Source organism: Synchiropus splendidus, chromosome 12 (assembly GCF_027744825.2).
Source record: "Synchiropus splendidus isolate RoL2022-P1 chromosome 12, RoL_Sspl_1.0, whole genome shotgun sequence".
Taxonomy (NCBI): domain Eukaryota; kingdom Metazoa; phylum Chordata; class Actinopteri; order Syngnathiformes; family Callionymidae; genus Synchiropus; species Synchiropus splendidus.
Genome location: NC_071345.1, coordinates 464,212 through 485,328, shown reverse-complemented (window position 1 = coordinate 485,328; position 21,117 = coordinate 464,212). Strand labels below are relative to the sequence as shown.

Below are 21,117 nucleotides of genomic sequence, written 5' to 3'. Positions count from 1 at the left end.
TGCTGACAGAGTGCGATATATCGGCGCAGGGAGAGACAAAGGTCAGCGCACACACACACACGTGCGCACGTGCGCACACACACACACACACACACACACCGGAGCCACTGAGCCTTATCTCGCCGGGGCCCCCAGAACTCGCTCCTGTTTTGGTCCCAGGCTCTCCACCTCTCTGCAGCTGATTAACTCTTCAAACATCAGCTGACTCTGAGTTTCCAGACTCAATCTGGTCCTTGTGTCAACACTGACTGCGGCGCAGACCTCCAGCAGGAGGAGCAAAGGTTTACTGCCGCTCTGGACTCTGGAGCTCCACAGAAGCAGGCGCAGATAACCTCCACGGCTCCTGCATCCGTTCGTGCCTCTGAGGGAAGTTCAGGGAGGGAGGCTCCGTCGGGAGACCCGCTTCAGCAGCAGCAGAGGCGTGACCCGTGAGCAGTCAGCGCCTCAGTGTGAGGGGCGAGAACACCGCAGGAATTGGCCAGTCTTTCAAGATCACATGTCGCTCGCTCAGTTTGGAGCCCAGACCCAGGACTGACCTGAGCAGCGAGGAAGACTTGGAGCCGGCCGTCGGCCTCCAAAGCTCAGGCGCGAGTGGCAGGACATGCGCCATTCATGCGCACGTCATCGGTGGCGGACCTTCACTCTCGTCACATATTAGAACCTAAATGCATCCACAGAACGGAAGTGACAGAGAAGCAGAGGGAACGTTTCGCCTCTCACTGGATTGGTGACACTTGCCAGTGAACCTGTCTCCGGGCAGCAGCGCTCCGTCTGCTCACCGGTCCGGCCGCAATCCGCCACTTGAGTTCCGCCAGCGACGGACTTCCGCCGTGACGTGACGTTTCTTCCACGAATGACACGCGGAGAGCGACGCGTTCCAGACCAGCTCTTTGATGTTTCCACTTGGTTTTAATGGGCCTGATCACGAGAGACTTCATCATTGAAAAGAGAAGAGTCTAGGTGTGGCGGGAGTCCTGACCCTCACCAACACAGAGTCAGAGTGGGATCACACAGCCGCGTCATTAAGGTGTTGAACCTGAACTAAATAAACACTCAGCGAGCGCTAACCTGCGGCGGCCGCCTGACTGGAAGTGTTGAACTTCCTGCGCCTGGTTACCTGGCTGCCGTGGCTCGGGGGGGCGGAGAACAGCGGTCTCATTGCTCTGCAGCTAGACACGCGTCGCGGTTACTCGTCCTGAAATGACGCGAGGAGTATCCAATCACAGGAGGCGCACGAGTCACGTTCAGGGTGAGGCCAGCTAGCAGGCCTCGCGGCCAGCCAACTGCTGGTCTGACTGGCGATGGCACCTGTCCATCAACGCTGCGCGTGGGTTCCTCTGCGCTGCTGAAGGCCTTGGACATGAGGTCACAAGGCCGCTGGACTGTGACTGGATGGGACGGCGACAGGAGGATGACGGTTGTATGTGCTATGTATCATATATTTAGGGAGAAGACATGAGAGACATGAGTCACTTCAGTCATAAATGCGCTGGTGATTTCTGGTCTTGTTCAGCAGAGGAGGACTTGCTCTAAAGAAAACCACAGCAGAACTGTGAACACACTCCTGAGAGATGCATTTCCAAAGGTCCGGGTCAGTCACACGCCAGCGAGTCACATCCCCACCTCTAGGTTGAGTAGACTGACTGTGGCCGGCCGAGGCCCATGACCAGAGGGGCCGGCTCCCGGCCTGCTGACTGGACCAGGCGGGGTCCCCACCCCGGACACTTGAGGCGCGTTGTCAAAACAAACAGCAGGGGGCAGTGATGTTGTGCTGCAGTTCGGCATGTGGTCCACTTGTCACTCAGACCTGTGAGAGCAGAAGTCCAGATCATTCCCTAATCCCGGTCCCTGTCTCTCACTGCTCACAGAGATGAGACTCTCACGCACAGAGGCTCTGTGTCAACCTGTCTGCTGCTCAGCCCAGTCCCTGCTCCAACACTGCCTGGACGAATGAAGAAGAGAAGCTCATGGTTCCAACGCTGGGCTCTGTCAGACGGGCTTCGACCCCGCCGCTGCTTCTCCATCTGAGCTCTGGGGCGTGCTGCTCCTGCGCTGGGTCCTGGTCCGTGTTCTGGCGGCCTGAGGTGAGTCCTGGTCCGCGTTCTGCGGCCTGAGGTTTGCTCCCAAACGAAGGTCCAGATTTAAAAACCCAAGCCTGAAGAACAGATCCTCAGGTTTGGTAGAAACCAGAGACAATAACAAACATCTGGTCCAGTTCTCTGCGTCCGTGTGGCTCCCCCGACTAATGTATGGTCCAGGTCAGCGTGCCTTGTAGCTTGTGCTAGCTCCTTGCTAATGCCTTGTGATTGTTGCAAACTCATTTAGCTCGTCCTGCTACACCATGCTAGTAACAAGGTAGTAGCAGCATCTTCATGCTGGTGCCGTCCGGCTAGTTTGATGAATCAGGTTAACTGTTATAAGCTCAACGCTAGCTAGCACTGTTAGCTTAATGTAAGTAAGCACCGCCACACAAACTGAAGAGCTCGGTGCTAGTTTATAGCATCATGCTTGCTTGTTAGCTTAGTATGCTTTAGCATTGTCTGGCTGGTTCCCATTGTGACAAACACAGCTCACGGTCCTTCACAGTCGTGTTAGGTTGCTGTGTCGTGCTCACTGAGCAGCTGCTGCTAGCGTAGCATCATCACACTCATGTCAAAGTGAGAGGCTGTGTTGGTAGCTAAATGCTAGCTGGCTAAATCAGCCTGATTTAGCAACGCTGTGCTCATTTAGCAGTGGAGAATGCTGCGTCCCAGTTAGCTGGGGGCGCTGGGTCGCTGAGCGCGGGCTCACGGCCCAGTTCAGCCCGCTCCAGTTAGCAGAGTCGGAGAAGAAGATGGCGACGCTCTGCTGAGCGACTGGTGCGGACAGAAGAGTTGCTGTGTTGAAAAGACACCTTTTGTCTGTTCACTGGATGGAAACCGGTGCGCTCTGTTTACACTTGAGGAAGCCATCTTGGATGCTATCAAACAGTGATAACGTGCTGGAACAGGGATTTCCCTCAGGAAGTTCCACAGTGCTCTGAAGTCGTCGCGCGTCGCTTCATAACTCCAGCGTCTGCTGACATTCCAGCAGGATCTTTCTCAGGAAACACTCTGCCGCTTGTCAGCGCTCCAGGCACAGCAGGTTTAGCTGCTGTTGACCCTGTTGCTGAGGCGGCGCCTCATCCGCAGAGTTGCCCCCGTTGCTGAGGCTGCGCCTCATCCGCAGAGTTGCCCCCGTTGCTGAGGCTGCGCCTCATCCGCAGAGTTGCCCCCGTTGCTGAGGCTGCGCCTCATCCGCAGAGTTGCCCCCGTTGCTGAGGCGGCCAATCATCCGCAGAGTTGCCCCCGTTGCTGAGGCTGCGTCTCATCCGCAGAGTTGCCCCCGTTGCTGAGGCTGCGCCTCATCCGCAGAGTTGCCCCCGTTGCTGAGGCTGCGCCTCATCCGCAGAGTTGCCCCCGTTGCTGAGGCTGCGCCTCATCCGCAGAGTTGCCCCCGTTGCTGAGGCGGCCAATCATCCGCAGAGTTGCCCCCGTTGCTGAGGCTGCGCCTCATCCGCAGAGTTGCCCCCGTTGCTGAGGCTGCGCCTCATCCGCAGAGTTGCCCCCGTTGCTGAGGCGGCGCCTCATCCGCAGAGTTGCCCCCGTTGCTGAGGCGGCCAATCATCCGCAGAGTTGCCCCCGTTGCTGAGGCGGCCAATCATCCGCAGAGTTGCCCCCGTTGCTGAGGCTGCGCCTCATCCGCAGAGTTGCCCCCGTTGCTGAGGCTGCGCCTCATCCGCAGAGTTGCCCCCGTTGCTGAGGCTGCGTCTCATCCGCAGAGTTGCCCCCGTTGCTGAGGCGGCCAATCATCCGCAGAGTTGCCCCCGTTGCTGAGGCTGCGCCTCATCCGCAGAGTTGCCCCCGTTGCTGAGGCTGCGCCTCATCCGCAGAGTTGCCCCCGTTGCTGAGGCTGCGTCTCATCCGCAGAGTTGCCCCCGTTGCTGAGGCTGCGCGTCGCCGTCCGTGACACTCCCACACAGGCGTCAGCACCGTCACGGTGAGATGGTCTGGTGACTGGTCTTTGCTTTGTTCGTCCACTGACTCGGAGTCTTGAGCTAAAGTGAATCCTTGGTCTGAGTCGCCTTTCGTCCCCTGTTTTAGTCGAGGAGAAGTCACAACACTTGAGTCTAGTTCTGGTCAAATGAAAACGCAGTGTGTTTGAGTCAAAACCTTTCAGTCAGTCTTTTCCTTTTCCGGGTCGACTCTTGCTCCAAGACTGAAATATTGACAGAAAATGAGGAATGATCATGATCAGCATCTTGAAGCAACTTTGCGCTTGGTTTTGTCTGTCGACCCAATATGCATTTATTACTGATACGTTTTATGCTTTGCATTTATTGGAAAGAAAAACAAAAAAATGCTGTGAAATCATATCAACTTTACAGTTTGGCAGTTGGGCATCATCAAGAGAAGACAAATGCAGGGTTTCCGCCAGGATTTTTTCAACCCACCTCAAAAATGTGGGTGTTTCCAACATCTATAAAAATGAAGTGTATCATTTGTGAAAGCACATTGAGTCAACAATCGAAACACTCACAGCAAGGTTGCCTGGAGGCTTCACTCGATTCATGGTGCTTACTACTATTCCAGACCGCCGGAGCAAAGGTCGACTGGGAGACAAAGGATTTCTGGAACCAAAAGAATGTGAGAGATGTTGTCACTAAAACTTCACTGAAGTCATTGTTTGACTGAGACCTGTGATTTTTAGTCGACTAAAACACGACTAACAAAAATCTAAAATCTTTGGCACCAGACTAAGATTACATTGAAAAATGGGCGACCAGCATCAAGGTGTTTCGAGCTTCATCGAGGGCTGTAAGGAAAACATTTTGCTCTTGTTTTTATTCGTCCACTACAGCGCACCTTGGCGGGGCTCTCCTCTCTCATTGGAACATTGGTGGCGTCTGATGGGGTAAGGGGGCGTGGACGAAGGTCCTGGAGAAGCAGTGACGGGAGCTCCGGCACCTGCGCCGGCGCCTCGTCCCGTCACGCGCCGCAGGACTGGCTCCCGTCCTCCTGTTCCCAGAGCCACCAGGTCCGTGAATCCTTCAGCTCCTCTTCCGTCTCCACTCCGAGCCGCGGAGCTGCCGCTCCTGTGTGGGAGGCTGTGAGCGACCGAAACGTAGGCCTGCGGCCCCACCAAGTCTCAACCGCAGCAAAAGGGTTCTCGCTGCGATGCAAGACTTTTTCTTCAGTGTTTGACTTGTGTTTCTCTTCACCAGACATTTGCTTTTCTCTCTCTCTCTGTGAATCCCTTCTGTTTCCTGTTCAGGCCCAGCAGCTCTGATGGAGCTCCATCAACTGTGGAGGAAAGCGTGTCACCCTCTCCTCCCGGTGACTCATCCAGAGCCAAGAAGGATGGTCACTGGGAGGAAGACAAAGCCATGAGAAATCCACTCCACTATTCCTCAGCTGACCCAGAGGAGCCGAGTGGAAGAGGCTCCACGCTCAAATGAGCAAAATGTGGTGGTGGTGGTGCGTTCAGGGGCAGCCAGAGAGAGCGGGTGCTTTTTGGAGCACATTTCACGTCCAAGATTGGCCTGTGAACCAACCTGGTGAAGCTTGTTCCCACCAGGCCAGGAGAAGGTTTCCTCGCCTCCGTCGCTCTGGAACTGACTTCTGTCCCCAGGTCATGTGATTGTGATGGACATCCCTCGTGCGCTCTCTGGAACACTTCATCGACCTTTCCGCGCACTTCAGCAGCAGCTGAACACAACCCTTTTTGCTTTTCAGATTTTCTTGGCACAAGTGGGCTTCCGTAGAAACACCGACTCACCTCGCAGGTGAGTCATGATCACACACACACATTCTGCTCTATCTCTATCCTTGTTTCTCATTGACTCTCACCCTTTCCCCAGCCTCTGCCCCTGAACCCAACCCAAAACACACGGCTCACCAGAACCACACTGGAAGCCCGTCACACCGTGACCACAGTAGTTTGACTTTTTAACCCTCCAATTCAGGCTTGACCTCATGGGCTCCGGCCAAACGTCCCCACAAAGTCCTCACAATGGTTGTGTTTTGGTCCCCTCACACACACAGACGCACACCTGCACGTGCGCTGGGACCGGTTGAGCAGGCTTCACCTGCGCCGAACAATCTGAACCTGCTGGACGAGTCTCAGCTGCTGAATCAACACCCGAGTCACCTGAGGGTGACGTCTTCCCGGCTGCTCCTCGCGCTCAGGCGTGTCACACCGGTTTCTTCTCGGAGCCGGCGGGGTCCAAGCTTGGCTGCTATCGTCACGCGAGTGTGAGGAATTGAGGAAACTACATGTGAAATGAGATCAAGTCAATCTCTCCTTTCTAATGTACATTTCTGACATAGGCAGTGCAACACTGGGTGTGTGCAACATTGAATCCACGATGTGTAGTCTGTTGAGAGGCTGTCTTCATCTCTGGTCTTCACTGCCATCTCTCCCCTTGCTTTTGTGTCTCTTCACTTATTTAGCCCTCCTGGTCTCAGAACATGACGTGAGCGCTTGTCGAGCTCTGGTGTCGCAGACTCCTGATGGATGGTGGATGGCATGAGGGCTCCGTGACTACAGGTGCAACTGTGACCTTCTGTTTGGTGTGTGACTCTCCGAGGGCCTGTTGTGTCTTTTCTCAGTGTCTGTCGGGACAGGAACCAGGACTTGATGCAGCAGTGCTGGCTGACTCTCTCACCTTGTGAGGACCTTGTGGAGACCTCTCCTGGCCATCGCCCTTTCCCCAGCCTCTCCCCCTGAACCAGGACTCCGAACCAGACTGCAACCCACTTATTTCTTCTTCTGGTTTTGCTTTAAAGTGTATTTTTCCCCTTTTTAATTAGAATCAAGAAAACATGACGTGCATTTAATGTATTGTTTTAATGTCCTACATTCTTTAGTTTCATTTCAGTGTTAGATTATTTAGCAGTAGCTGAAATGAATTGTGCTTCACCATTCGAGACATTTTTGATTTCACAATATTTTCTTGATTTTCCATCTTTTTAAACGAATTCCTGGGTATTGTGACAAAGGTCACACATGTAAATGTTGTGGTTATTCTATTTTCACAGTCAGACGTTTCCGTTTCTTCTGACAAATCCCAGTCCTTTTCATTGACTCTAGATGTCAGCGTCTGTGTGAAGGAGCAGTCCGGCTTCCTGCGACGTCTTCCGCAGCTGCTGGACATTGGGGGCGCTGGCTCACAGCTGGGGGAGCCGCCGGTTCACGCGAGCACCGCCCCCAGGGTGTGAAGCTGTTCTGGGGAAAAACACAGCAACCGCCCTCCGTCGGTGGCGCGTGAGTGAAAGTGAAGCTCCACCCGAGCGAGCTGCAGCTTCTGTCAGCGAGCAGAGAGTCGGGTTTTTCACTGTCCGTGGAATAGAAGGCTGTTTTTCTTTGGCTCGCAGGAAACATCTGCTGCTGTGTGGAACGCTCTCCTGCAGCCGTGGGCAGGACGTGACATGATGAGACCCTTCATCCAGCCACCGTCAGAGATGAGTGAGCAGTGGCCAGATCATCTGCGCTCCCACACTTTGGAAGCAGTGGCCAGGAGATGAGCTGCCGCTGAGAATCGTCTTCTGCAGATGAGTCTGTTCCCTCTGATGCCACTGATGTGGGGAGTCTCTGTGTGTGTCGACAGCAATAGAAACCAGCGGGTGGAGGAAGTGGTGAAGCCGTGTTTCCTGTTGTGGTTCGCCACTTCTGTGCTTCTGGGTTCACGTGAGGTCAAGACAATCGCTGGGCGTCTGGCCGCCTGATAAAGCCTCTGGATGAGTGAAGAGCTGACGAGTCCCCAGGAACAAAGACGCGGATGGATGGCTGGAGACGAGGCGGCTGGGTGGGAAACATAAAAGTTCAGATGAAGGGATGAGTGGATGAAGAGAACAGAAGACAGGGGACAGACAGAGGAGGGTGGCACCAGTGGAGTTCAAGATGGATGGAACAATAGTTGAAGAAGAACCTATGGATGGATGGATGGATGGATGGGTGGCAAAGATAAGGCTGAGATACTGACAGAGATGGACGGATGAATAAGCAGAGAGCAGTGGAGCTGGAGGGATCAATACAAATATTGATGCATGATGAAGAACAGATGTATAAATGATGGAGGCAGAATTGAACTACAGATGGATGGATTGGTGAATGGAGGGATGAAGTAGATGGATGTGCATGATGGATGGATGGATGTAGGTGGAGGACGAAGGATGGACGGATGATGATGATGATGTCACTAGCCTCAGCTGGAACAGTGTGACCAGGCTGATACAGAGAAACGGGTGGTGAATGGTCCGTCATCTCCATCATCATGGTCCATGGACGGCTTGACTCTGAACCACCAGGAAGCTCCGCCTGCCTCCACGCTGCAGCATCAGCTGCTGCCACTCTGTGACTCACTCATGATGTCATCCTCGTACAGCAGCTCTCCGACTCAGCTGCGGTGGTGACTCATGTGTTTGGAGGAAGCCCTGGCTACTGGAGGAGGAGGAGGAGGAGGAGGAGGCACAGCTGCTCTTCCTGTCCGTGTCATCGCCACCAATCTGCTGATGGTCTGCTGCCTGGACCTGGAGGAGATGACTGACGTGCGTGTGTGCGCGGACTCACCAGTGTTGTGAGGCCTTCAGCACCTGCTCAGCAAAACAAACCCATCACCCCAGAAACGTGGCGACTCAGCATTTCACTTCACAAACGTGAAACCTCCATGAAGGCATCACAATGTTTGGGGCTGATTTGGGTTTAGCGTTGTGATTTGGAAACAAGGAAACATGAATTTCAGTGTTATCCAGCGAACTTTAACCTTCCCAGGGTGCAGTTCAGCACCCAACCAAGAGTGGCAGTGTTTCGCCGAGGTTGGTACATGCTTCAGCACAGAAGAAGAAAGGCTGTTTGTTTTGAACTGGGCTGCTTAACAACGTTTGTGTTCCACTTTCAATTCAACATCCACTTCAGGCAAACGTGTTTGCGACTCATGGTCAGTGTGCGGATGTGAATGACAACATAGACCTCCCATTCAGGCAGTGGCCAGTGGTCTCACGACCTTGTAAAGGAAAATGGTCCCTAACCTGAACCCACTCGAAATAGACACGTCATTGCATGTAATGAAGCCATGGTGAGGCCCAAACCTGAATGCATTGCCACAAGTCTAAGATAAAGAAACACGAGGAGGACGTTATTGTTAGAGAAGAGAGGCGTGGCTCTTTTCGAAGGTGGTGAACCGTGCCATGACAGTTGGACCTTCTCGCTCCCCTGTGTCCGAGGTGAGGCTAGAGATCCCAGATGTTCCTTGGGCAGAGTTTGAATGGGATGTCGTCACGTTTCATGAACACACTGCACACTCCTTCTGCAGCAGTTGAGCTTTGTTCCCAATCAGAACATTTGCCAGTCCAGTCTTTCTGGACTGAAGTGCCTCCAGCCGAAGCTCCCGTATGCTTCAGTACGTGCGAGTAAACGCGTGATTCCACTCCAGAGCAGCTCAAGCAAACCTTCAGTGCATCACAGTACTCACTTAAATAGCACACTGAAAATACACAACTGATGACTGAAAGTGCTATTGATATGTGTGTCCAGTTTGGTGGTGTTTTTGTAGGACAGCTCTTCTTGTTTTGGCAGGAGACGTTGATGTGCTGTCCAGGCTGAAACCAGAGGGGCAGAGGACTGTGGTTGTGACGGTGGGGTGTTGGTGCACGTCCAGGGCGGAGCTGGTCTCCAGCACGGCTGGTTGTGCTGGGGAGGTCACCCTGGAGCTCAGGGGGGGGTCTGACCAGCCGCTCACCGTGCGCCTTCAGATGACGATGGCAGCTCGTCTCGTGTGTTGCCCCCACCATCACTGCAGACTGCTCACCTCTTGCGGTCCAGTGAGGCCCAGCTGAGAAGACTCGCTGTGGAGACGGACTCGATGAGGAGTGACGTCACCCCGCTGAGCGTAATCCGCCGAATTAAAGCGGCGTCATCGACTCAGCTCGGAAGGGAAAGAGTTAACAGTGCACAGACGCGCGTGCTCGGGGGTGTAGCGGGGGCGCGGCTGGCCGAGGACGCGCAGACGAAGCAGATCAGACGGCAGGTCGACTGAACCGCACCAAGTACCGGACGGTGATCGAGCCGCTCCAGTGGACTAACGAACTCAGGTGACGGGACGGTCCTCATTCCGAAGGTCGGCGGCTGTGTCCACCATGTCGGGGAGCCGGGAGGAGGAGCGGAGGAAGCTGGCGGACATCATCAACCACTGGAACGCCAACAGGCTCGACCTGTTCGAGATCAGCCGGCCCACGGAGGTAGGCGGCCCGCCTGCTGCGGCAGGAGACACCGCGGCCCCGCGGGCCTGCTCAGCGCGGGGCCCTGCACTCGCTGGTGGCGGGGCTCCGGAGGCTGCGCGCGGCTGGTTCGGTGTGCCAGAGGTCGTCAAGAGCGCCAACTCCCGCTGGAAAAGCGGCGTCTCCCTTCGACGCAACGTTCGCGCAGCACGCCGAAGCAACAGCGATGTCGCGACGTCTCCCCCCGCCACATCTCCCGCAACAGCCGCGTGTTTCTATCCGCGTTTCCACGGTGGAGGCGCGTGAGAGACGGTCGTCTCCGCTGGCTTCCGCCCGCAGCCGCGGCTTCGTGAATGGCTCCTTCGTGCTTCCCAGTGTAACACACCGGTGACATGTTGGTGCGCGTGACCCGCGCCGAACTTTGCCTTCCTTTATGGAAACTCCGTATAATTGACGGCCGGGATTTTTAGCCGTAAAAACGGCGCTTTTCCGGACCGAGTTTGCGCCGGGGCTAGTTAGCTTAGCAGGCTAATTACCTGTAGCTCTCCACACCGCGCTGTGGAGCGGCCAGTTTGACCCGGTGCCGACTGCACTTCAGCGGTACTATTGAGCAGAAGGGGTTGCTGTAGGACAAACGGACGACATTTACAGCCAGCTGGTGGGTGATGCCAAACCTCTCGAGCTGTTGGCTGCTTCCAGGCTGAACCAGCAAGCAACTGTGGCGTCTCATGGTCAAGTGGGTTTGATGTATTGCCAACAGTGGGATTGTGTCAGGGCAACACAACCCCCACATCTCCTTCCAGCTGGGGGGGGGAGCTTAGGGTCCCCACTTCTGCACTTGAGCCGATTAATTCGGCGACCAACGGTCAGTCAGCACAAACCTCCGGCGCAGCATCTCCGGTCATTCTGACTGGTTCCGACCGTTTCCACACGGCTTGTTTTGCTCTGTGGGCCCGTCCTGCCACACCCTCCCGCGGGACACCGCTGCCCCCAGTGGTCCGCTCTTTCTCACCAGTCCAGATCACCGACCTGCCAAACAGCCGGGGGGGGGGGGGGGGGACACGGTGAGGTCACTGGTATGATCAGATTAACCATGGCTGGCTGATTAGTCTGGACCAAAGGTTCTCAAACTTTGTAATCTCACCACTCAAACTGAAGAAATCCCGCTGTGGGACAGCACAACAGGTACTGGCGCCAGGAGGGGCAGAAGCGTGTCCCCGTCCTCCTCCAAGCCCAGCGGCTATTATCGCTTGTTTCTACTGGCCAGCAGATAAAGTGGGAACATTTCCTTTTGTTCCCACTCGTGTTTACGTTCACGCTATCAAAGTGTGAGCGCCAACCACAAAGATTATCAGCAACTCGTGGGTGAGATTATCTCGCTCGTAGCGCATTTGGTGGCTGTACATCACGGAACAACACCAGGGCGAGTGACTGGGCTCAAAGCGCTTCACTTTGGGCTGCATGACATCAGGCTCTGCTGCTGACGTTGGCCCCGTGCTTCTGTCTTGCCCAAAGAAAACACTCTGGATGTGGTCGTCGTGTGTTTGAGGATGTGGGCCTTGTGTTGGGTCTGCGATCGTGGTGTTTCGCTGGTAGCTGCCCACGTGGCTCACTCATTTAAGCAGGATTCTACTTGCTTCTGCGTCAGGCTCCTTCTGTACGTGCTGGGTAAAGCCAGGCTCCGTGTGCTCAGGCCTGTCATCTGCTCGATGGTTCACTCTGTGCTTTTCTGGAGACCCTCTCAAACATGGCTACACATGAGTGACTGCCTCATCTCACCCGAGTTTCTGACATCTTCACACACGCTGCCGAAAATAGATGTTTGTTTTCCGGCCCTGGAATGCCAACAGCTGATATCCTTCGATGCTGAAACGCGTCCTCCATTAACCCGTGGCTGAGACGCATGGTACGGCATCGAGCTTCGGAGCGGTTCTGTTTCGTGTCTGCCGTACAGTACGATCAGATCCCATGAGGCAGGAGATGATGTTCGCGGGGCTGATTTCAGCACTGAGTCACTCCACATGAGTGTGTCGTCTTCAGCGTTTGGGCATGGAGAAGTTGCTGGTCACCAGAGAGTCATGCACAGTGCCAGCCCTGGACCCAGGGATCCAGCAGATCAGTCACGTCGTCTGGTCTCATTCTTCGAATCTTGTGCGCTTCAGAGAAGAGAGGTTTTGTCTCCCACCTCCCAGTGTTGTCACAGTGTAACGCAGGGCCTGACACAGGCTGCCTTGCTCGCTCACTCGATGGACTGTTTGGCCCCAGGGCACCTGGTCAGTTTCCTCTTCAACGGGAGGTGCGCCTTGAGACGAGAGCAGCCTGCACCAGGTCGGTGTAGCATGCAACCCAACTGTGCTTTGGTTGATACTGACGTGCTGCAGTTGTTAAGGTTCATGGCCCAGTTGTCGTCATGATCTTGTTTCACAGCAGCTTTGATATCCTGAGCTGGCGCGTCAGACTCCTGGATGCCTGACATTTTTGCTGATTGTTGACATGGCAACAACAACGGGAGGTATGCCACTGATACTGGCTTGGAGCTACTGTGCCTTCCTGAATCAGCTGCACGCTTGTGACACCTTTGTTCCACTTCACTACAAGTGTTGACAGTATCTGACCTAGTATTTGGCTTTCACTCATGAACTGGGCCACTGAGGTCACGTTACAGGGGCTATTGTAGGAAAACAGGTGTGCTGTACCTTGCTTTTATTTGGCTGTGTCCATCCTGAATCTGAGACCTCGTTGTCCATGGTTTACGGGAGCAAATTCAGCGTGGAAGTGGTGTGGCCGCAGGATCAGCCCCGCCCTGCGTTTCCCTGCAGCTCAGGAAGCAGGAAGTGTGTGTTGTGCAGAGATTGTGTGTTTCCTGTGATCTAGGTGGACCAGAGATGTGACCAGGTTGTTGGACCGTATATTTAGAGACACAACCGCCACTGGACTCCTGTTATTCGTTTCAGTTTGCTTTTGTTGCAGGCTGGAATTTGGCTGAAATTTTCATATGAACTTCCTCTGAGACAAGTTTCACATCTGTACTTCCATGAGTCACAGTTGTGAACCGCAACCACATGTTATTTCAATTCCCACCAAATTAGCTTCCAGTGGCTGAAAACAAACATGTATTTGATTGTGTTGCACCAGTGTTTACGGCAATATTTGCCGATGAAGTCATCGGGTTGCTGGACAAACCTGCTCGGAATGAGAGTGGCGTGGAATAGGGATTTATGGTCGGCCTATAGGTGACGATGATGTGTGCTGTTTTACTGCCGATCAAATCCCAAAGGTCTGAAGAGTGAAGCATCGGTGTCACGCCCTCACCTCATGCTGTCGGTCTCTTGGACGTGACACCACAAGGCAGCGTTCCAACATGTTTTAGTTTTGATCAGTGGTGAGAAGCTGCTATTAGTCTTGTTGGGGAAGCTGCATGTCAGGCCGCCGTGACTCTTGACTGACATTTATACTCTGCGTGTGACTCTCTGAGTCATGTGACCGCTGCCTCACTGGTCAGACGCAACATCCGTGCTTCCTCCCGCTTTACTCTTCATCTCCTCAGAAATGCGACTGTAACGTGGCTGAAAGACGGGGCGTGGAGAAGCGGTGGGGCGGAGTCTGAGTGACAGCTCAGCGTCTGGCTCATGTCTACCTGTCTGCAGCTCCTGCTGGCGGAGGCACATTGGCCCACCACAGATCTGCTGGCCTCAGCTCCGACCACAATAGCTTGCGCACACACACTCGCTGATGGTGCTGTGCGTTCATCTCCGCTCCCATTGTCCTCCTGTGTGTGGCTTTATTGCTCCCCCTCACAGTGTCACGCGGCCGCCGGCTAGCTGGCCGGCCCTGCCCGGCCCGTCGCCGTGGCAACGCACTGGCTGCGATGAGCAGGGGCTATTTTGTGCATCATGTGCATTATCTGCTCGGTTTACTGTACTCGGAGTAGCTGGTGGGCGGGGCAAGAGTGTCAGCTTAAGGCTAGTTATTAGTCTGCAACTTGCTGTGGCTGCTTCTATATTTAGCAACATTATTGATGTGTGAAGTGTCCCATTTTTTTCCCCAGCTTTGCATTCATTCCTGTGTTTTACAGGCCAGAATGACGCTGTTGAATCTTTGAGGTTGAGGTCGTTGCGAGTGTGGATCAGTGTGCTGTCGCTGTGGTGCAGAATAATGCTGGTGTGTTTATGTGTGGGGAATTCTTAAGTTAAAGCAGAATAACATGGAGTGTTCAAGTCATATTTGGGTCCCTCATCTAAACGTTCATGTCCTCGTCCAAATTCAGATGTGAGACTCTAAGAAGGTTGGAGTTGTCAGACCCATATGTTGATCTGTACAGTGTCACCCGAAGCTTGAAACCACATGTTGAACCGACCACTTGTCTGGTGGTTACAATGCGATTTTCCTTATGAAGGCAAAAGAAATGAGCAGTGTCGAGGACCCGAGGAGATATGGCTCAAACACAGGGCCCAATGTGTGTGGTGTACATTTGAAGACTCAGTCCATTTCCTGCTTGTCTTATTGGACAGTTCGCTTTCAAAATGATTTGAAGTTGTCCATTGATCGGCCGTCTTCCAAAGAGCCGTCTGCGTAATTGTGAATGGGTTAAGTAAGTCAATACTGACCAAGCGGCTGGGGCCGCTGGAATCGTTGATGCGGTGGAACGTTGAACCACCAACTATTGAGGCGATCCATCGGCCCCGTCACACTGTCGCACATGTGAGCACGAAGGAGCGGTCGCTCCGCACTGGTCGTCCTCAAATGGGACCAAAGATCCCGACCACTTGTGTTACGGCCTGTCGAGCAGAGTTATGACCCTGCTCTCTCTCCCACACACGCACATGTGACCGGGGCCACAGTATGGACTTGATTGGATTGAGTAACTTCACAGCGCCCAGGTGCACCGACCTCTGCTCAAAGATACTACATGCACTTTCGGCGCCAGTGTTGGTCGTCCGGCTGCCGCTGGTCGTACTCGTCCTTCAGTTTTGCTTCCGATATTCATCTGTGTTTGCTGTCAAGGAATTTATGGCTGCTGAGATGAAGCAGGCGCCTCATTAGGATAACACACTGTGTAATAGTTCCGCTCGTAGTTCAAGCTTTCCTCCTGCACGTGACAATACAAGCCCGTCATTATGTTGAAGTTGACATATTTGGATCAAAAATCTGATCTTTTAAGGGCTCTGACACCTGGTGTGACCCATCTCTACCAAGTGCCTTGTCCACACAGTGAAAATGTTTATCTGTCTCCGCCTCAGGAGCTGTCGCAAGAAGAGCAAACGATCGCGAGCGCTGCAATTAAAGTCCTCATTCCCCTGCCTGCCCCATCAAGCCCCCAACTAACGTACTTATTTTGTGGTCCGACCCGCAGAAGAGCAAAGCAATTGAGCCAAATTGCCAAAGCTGGAGAAAGCATGGTGGCATTGCTGCACAGTTTCATCATCCTGCTGTTGGTCTTGAGTGGGATCTGGCTTGAATGTTTGACCCAGTTTTTTTTCTTCTTCTTAAAGTGAGGCCCATGCTTCTCAGTAGGGATGCTCCGATCAGGACTTTTTCAGCAGTTTCAGATTCAGGCTGACTATCGCTGCACCCAACTCCAAACTCCCAAACAGCGACAGATCCAGTCGTGTCCGTCTCCGTGGAAAAGACACTTGAGAAAGGCTGCTCATCTGGCTCGGTGGAATTAGTCCTTATTTCTTGGTCAATTAGCTTAGCGGTCCGAATGTCATGCTCGGACCGGTGGCTGTTGCTAAGCTGTTAGCTCTGCCAACAGCTGCTGGGGAACCAGCGCTCTCACTCTCATGAGCCCGGAAAACTCTCCATGCTCCGTCAAGTGCTGGAGCTTGAAATGCACAGCATTGTCCCGTGCATGTGCTGCAGAATAGAAACTTTAGATGGCAGACTGGAGGAACCTCCATAGCAGCAGGGAGGAGCGGCTCACTGACCACCCTGAGATTGGCCAATCACCATCGGTGGCCCACTGATCGGAGCATCCCAGACTTGGTTGGCATGAAACAAACGTCTGACAAAGACCCACACAGATTTATAGGTTCGTTTATAAATCATAACGGTAAAGCGACGAGTCAAGTCGACAGTCAGTCAATTTGATCCGAGAATTCTATATGAAAGTTAGTGGCAGCATAAACATCAACCTCGTGGTGTGGCACTTCCACATCATCAAGAACAGGAGTCGAACAACTTAAACATGTACTTACTCACCAAATACTGAGGACTCTTCTGTTAATATTTTAGCACGGTGGGTGAGGTCCAGGACGAAATGCACAATGAGCTGGTGCACCATGACCGTCACAGCTGGCGCGACAGAGAGAACTGCTCTTGGTTTTGGTTCCATTATGGTCTGAAAAACGCTTCTAGATGAAGGAAGTGCTGTATGTTGGTCGAATTAAGACCGTCATGTGTGCTGGAGATCAGTCCCTTTCATTCACTGGGTAGTTGCTCTCATGACAGATTGTGCTGTTCTCGTCATCAATCAATGCAAATTCTTGGTCATCAGTTTCACATCAGTTTCAGCACTTGGGAGTCTCCACCCAGGCTGTGTGTCATAGTTTCCTGCTGGTTGTGGAATTTCTGGAATGTTTCAGATAAGCATGTGGGGAAATTTGGGAGTTGAGGAGATATTGACTCATTTTTCAACTTAATGCGAGTCTGCCGCCGACGTTCCTGGCGATAACGTTGAGAAATGCTGTTTGGAATGGGCCCGGCTGCCTCCCTGGTACCGTCGGCAAGTCATGGCGTTTGTGTGAAGGTCTGTGCAGGGTTCTCCTGGTCTCATGGCGGGACAGTAGTGAGGAAGCACCTGTAGCTGATCATCTCTGTGCTCCCAGTTTCACACACACACACACACACATTCCTTCTCTGTGATTTGGCCTCTCCTCTATCTTTTCTCTCTTCCACTCTTGTTCAGAAACAAGCAGTGTATTGTGTGTGCTCAGCAGAGCAGCCCGCCCTCTCTGTGCGTGCGTGCGTGCGTGTCCGTCCCAGCCACCCTGTCAGACCGTGTTAATCCCCTCACAGGCCTCCTCCTCCCCACTTGGCCCCTTGTTTCTCCCCTGGCCTCCATTGGTTTGTTTGGCTTCTTGATCAGCTGATATGGTCTCCCAGCTGCCACTCAAAGCCAGCTCGCGTCCCCGTGGACCAATCGCAAGGGCCGCAACCCCCTGCTGACCTCACCGGATCAGACGCAGAGCGCGTTACAAGGCGGTGTCCGAAATCATTCACTCATCTGCTGGCTATCTAGGAATGTCTTAGCAGAGTGGAGGGAAGGGTGAGCCGAGGAGTGGCGCAGGGTTCTCCTTCAATGGATTTTTGAACTGAAACAGTCGACATATTTTCATCAAAAGATGTCTCTCTGCTGTCTCTGCTGTCCAAAATGTTCAGATGGCTGTCATCCAGACTAGATTGTTGACACGCGCTAAACTTTTGAGCTATTGAAGTTGTGAATTGCTGACAGGGACGTTATTATTATTCATATTATCAAATGAAGCAGCAAATCCACGTCTGTCACTCCTCCACTGTACCTGGCTCATTATTCCAAGAGAAACATCCTGTCCTGCAGAATGATGCTGCACCCGAGGCGTGTGGACACATCGGAGGGCAGGCTGTTGTTCACTGAGAGACTCGTGGCCAGACCCGTAGACGATGTGTGGCTGGGGTTGAAGCTAAATTGTGCAGGTGCTGTGTGGTGTCCTTGAAGTGTTTGGGGTGTGTCTGGATCACTGGGGGGACATTGATGCAGCTGAGTGATGTTCAACGTTAACCAGATGTACGTGTCTGGACCTTTTGCTGTTTGTCTTTCCTCCGTTCCTCTCCTCTGCTGGTTGTTTTAATGGCCCCCGGTGGTGCTGCGCCCTTCTTGGCTCAACCCCACCCAGCCGCTCACTGAGGCGGGTCTAAGAGCTTCTATGGAACCACACCATGTCTGTGGGAGACCTGAGCAGGTTTCTCTCACTCGCCGCTCCTCCTTGTCTGTCCTTGCTTTCAGGGCATATAAGAGCGACTGGAGCCAGGCGCACTGGAGCTCACAATGAAGTGTGACGTACATCACCGACACCAGAGCGCTGTCTCAACTCGAGTGCTTCAGATTTGTTGAAAACTATTTATGATGATTGCTGGTTTGTGCTTCGGAGGCGAGGAAATTTCCCTTGGTGTTGTCATTATGTGGCCAAAATGCATGTTTGTAGTGGGAGCGGCCGCAGATGCCAGACAGTTGTTTGTGCAAGGATGTCCCCACAAACGTTGCAGAGAGACTGGCAAAGCTGAGCTGAAGTGTCTGGTCGATTGTCCCAGCGCAGCAAATCCTTCACACATGGAAATCAACTTGTGTGAGCAGGGCTCCTCTGGCACCAGGCTTCTGGTGAGGGCTCGGTGATGTCAACACATCACTCGGATGCTTGTGCCATTCGTCGGCTCGTGTAGCATGGCGGGTATCTGCAACTTCAATCAAAGGATTTGAACTGTGTGACGGTGGGAAATGCAAGTTGAGAACTTCATGATTCAGCTGTCAAATTGCAATAGACACATGGCTGCGTGACAACTCGACTGTCTGTAGGCGTCGATGGTGTCCTGGCGGCCTTCAACATGTACATTCACACACGTCATGGAAGGGTACACCCCAAGAACACGACTCCCTTACGCTCAGCAAGTCCTGGTGGAAACCCTGCTGTGGATGTTGTGCCTCTGTGGTAGATGCCATCTTGACTTGATGCTTTCATCTTTGAAACGACCATGTCACAGTGGTCCTACCTGAAGTTGGATGAAGTTGGTCAATTCTAATTCCAGCTTTGTGAGTACCTCCATCGTGACTCATTCTGTCACGTGTGGCGTTAAGCTTAACAATGCGTGTTATTGTTTGGCAATGAGAATCATTGAAATGCTCTCTGATGCAAGTACATTGTTGTTCAGCCAGTCTCTTCAGTTGTTAGGTCATTGGAAAGGGCTGTTGATGAAGTCCCAGCACTAGTCTCGACGCTCGCTTGCTTCCGCCACCTCTTCCCCACATGTGTAATGAACTAAAGAGGGCTGTCAGACGATTTGAGACGCAGTCCTTCACATTGTGTTGATGAGAATGGAGCTGAACTTGGAGTGGTCCACCTGAGATGTGGGCGTCACCAGCCTGGCAACATGACACCCTGCTCAGGTGGTTACCATGGCAGCAGTCAGTAGAGCCGGGGTGTTGAGTTCCTGTGCTGCCTCGTGTCCACTGCTACGTCAGCTGTTTTTGACTTCTTATCTTTCAGTTTGGCTTGTTCCGAGCGCATTATTTTGTGAGACAAGTTTTGCTTTCAAGTTCTGCTGCTATGAGAAAAGGGAACTAAAACACTCAGGGCCACTCTCAAGTTAACCCCAGTGCTTCCTGCGAGATGCCACTGAAATATGTATGAGGTGTACTGAATGGCCGCCGGAATATTTTTAACAACTACTTCATACTGAAAAAGATTCTGTATATAGATGGTCTGTCAAAGGTGCCACCAGGACACAGTTTACATATGAGTGTCGGCAAAAGCGCAGCCAAGGCTTCATTGATTGTGATATATTTTGCTCACCAGTCGACGCTCATGAGTTCTCCAGCCTGAGGAGGAGAATCAAAAATGAATCTCGTTGGAGAAGGTTAGTGAAGTACTGCTGGATTTCCCAATTGTGGCATGATTTAAGATGATCAATGCTTAAAGTACAGTGTTGGTGTTAGTGAATTGTGTGTCAGTTTGCTATGTGCTTTTCAAACTTTGTTTGTTTGAAGGTACAGTTGCATCTCTGTTTTTCCCCCCAAAATATTTGCTAGATTTTCTAATTGGTAATGCTGGTGTCTGCTGTTGTACTTTGGAGCGGCCGCTGCTGAAATACGTGAGAAACCCGTAGTGTTTCTAATAAAGGTGATTCATTCTTTTTAAATAGTAAACAGAAGCACCATGGAGCCATCTTGCTTTCAAGTGCTTGTGAAATGTTTTATTAATTCATTGTTTTTAAAGTGTATCATCTTGTGTGACCATACGGCCTGATGGTTGGACTCTTTGGTGAAGAGCGTGTTGAAATAAACTTAAAGCTCCCCAGCAGAAGCTTGACAGTGTTGTGCGCCGGGAAGGTTACGTAAGACTGCAGATGACTCTTTCACTATGGATCAACCAGGTGACCTCTGCAGTAGCAGAAACATTCGGGTTCCTCTGGGAATCAGGCTTTCTAAGTGAACTGCAGTGAAGCCTCAGGCGAAGACCCACTTGAAAGTCACCAACTCGCTGAGATTCTGTTCCGTTCTGGGCCCCGTCTTGCAGCTTGACCCGGTCCGTTTGATGGTTGTCACTTCACCGCACCTGAGGTGTGGGCAGACCTGCATAACTCGGCCAAGTGTTCTCTCTATTCTCTGCTCGTTCGGACCCTCGGAACAGCCTGCCGAAGGTCACCGTTGTGCTCGCTGCCTGCGTGTTTGTGTGTAACTGCATGGCGAGTGGCTATGTTGAACCGCTCCTCTTCATGTGGCCTCTGCACACGCAGTCATCGATCCTTCTCACACGCTGAGAAGCGTGCGTGACCTTTCTGCTCGTCTCTCAAGTCTCTATTTTCTCTTGCTCCTTTTCATAGTTGGGGAGAATGAGAGCGAAAATATCAGTAAATGGAGCAGAAGTCATCGCTTCCTCTCGTGGTGCACTCGCTTTTTGGACTCCAGCTAGACTGACATTTTCACCGCTGATGAGAGTGAATGTCTCTGGGCGAGGTGTCAGACGTCAAGTTGTTTTTTTGTGGAAGTGTGGAGCGGGGTATTTTAACGATATTGTTGAGCCAAGAAGATTTTATCATGCATCTGTGACTTGTGTTGTTAGGAACACGTCTGTCTTCAGAGCGTGACGCGATCCGTTTCCTCCACGCGTTATATCTTCACGTGTTTTAG

General features: G+C 52.7%; 1 protein-coding gene across 22 annotated transcripts in view; it reads left to right on the top strand.

Moving 5' to 3' along the window:
- Window positions 1-9,854: 9,854 nt before the first annotated feature.
- The window catches only part of afdna (afadin, adherens junction formation factor a), a 50,641-nt gene continuing 39,378 nt past the window's right edge, over window positions 9,855-21,117 (top strand). For 4 of the 22 annotated variants that reach the window (XR_008416232.1, XM_053881084.1, XM_053881082.1 and 1 more), the window contains exon 1: window positions 9,858-10,256. Coding sequence is in view for 20 of the 22 variants with exons in the window: in XM_053881084.1 (XP_053737059.1) it covers window positions 10,155-10,256 (102 nt within the window). In the remaining 2 variants the exon portion in view is untranslated. Of the gene's footprint in view, window positions 10,257-21,117 lie in introns of all 22 variants that reach the window. The other 18 variants (XM_053881089.1, XM_053881092.1, XM_053881096.1 and 15 more) reach the window with 10 other exon arrangements.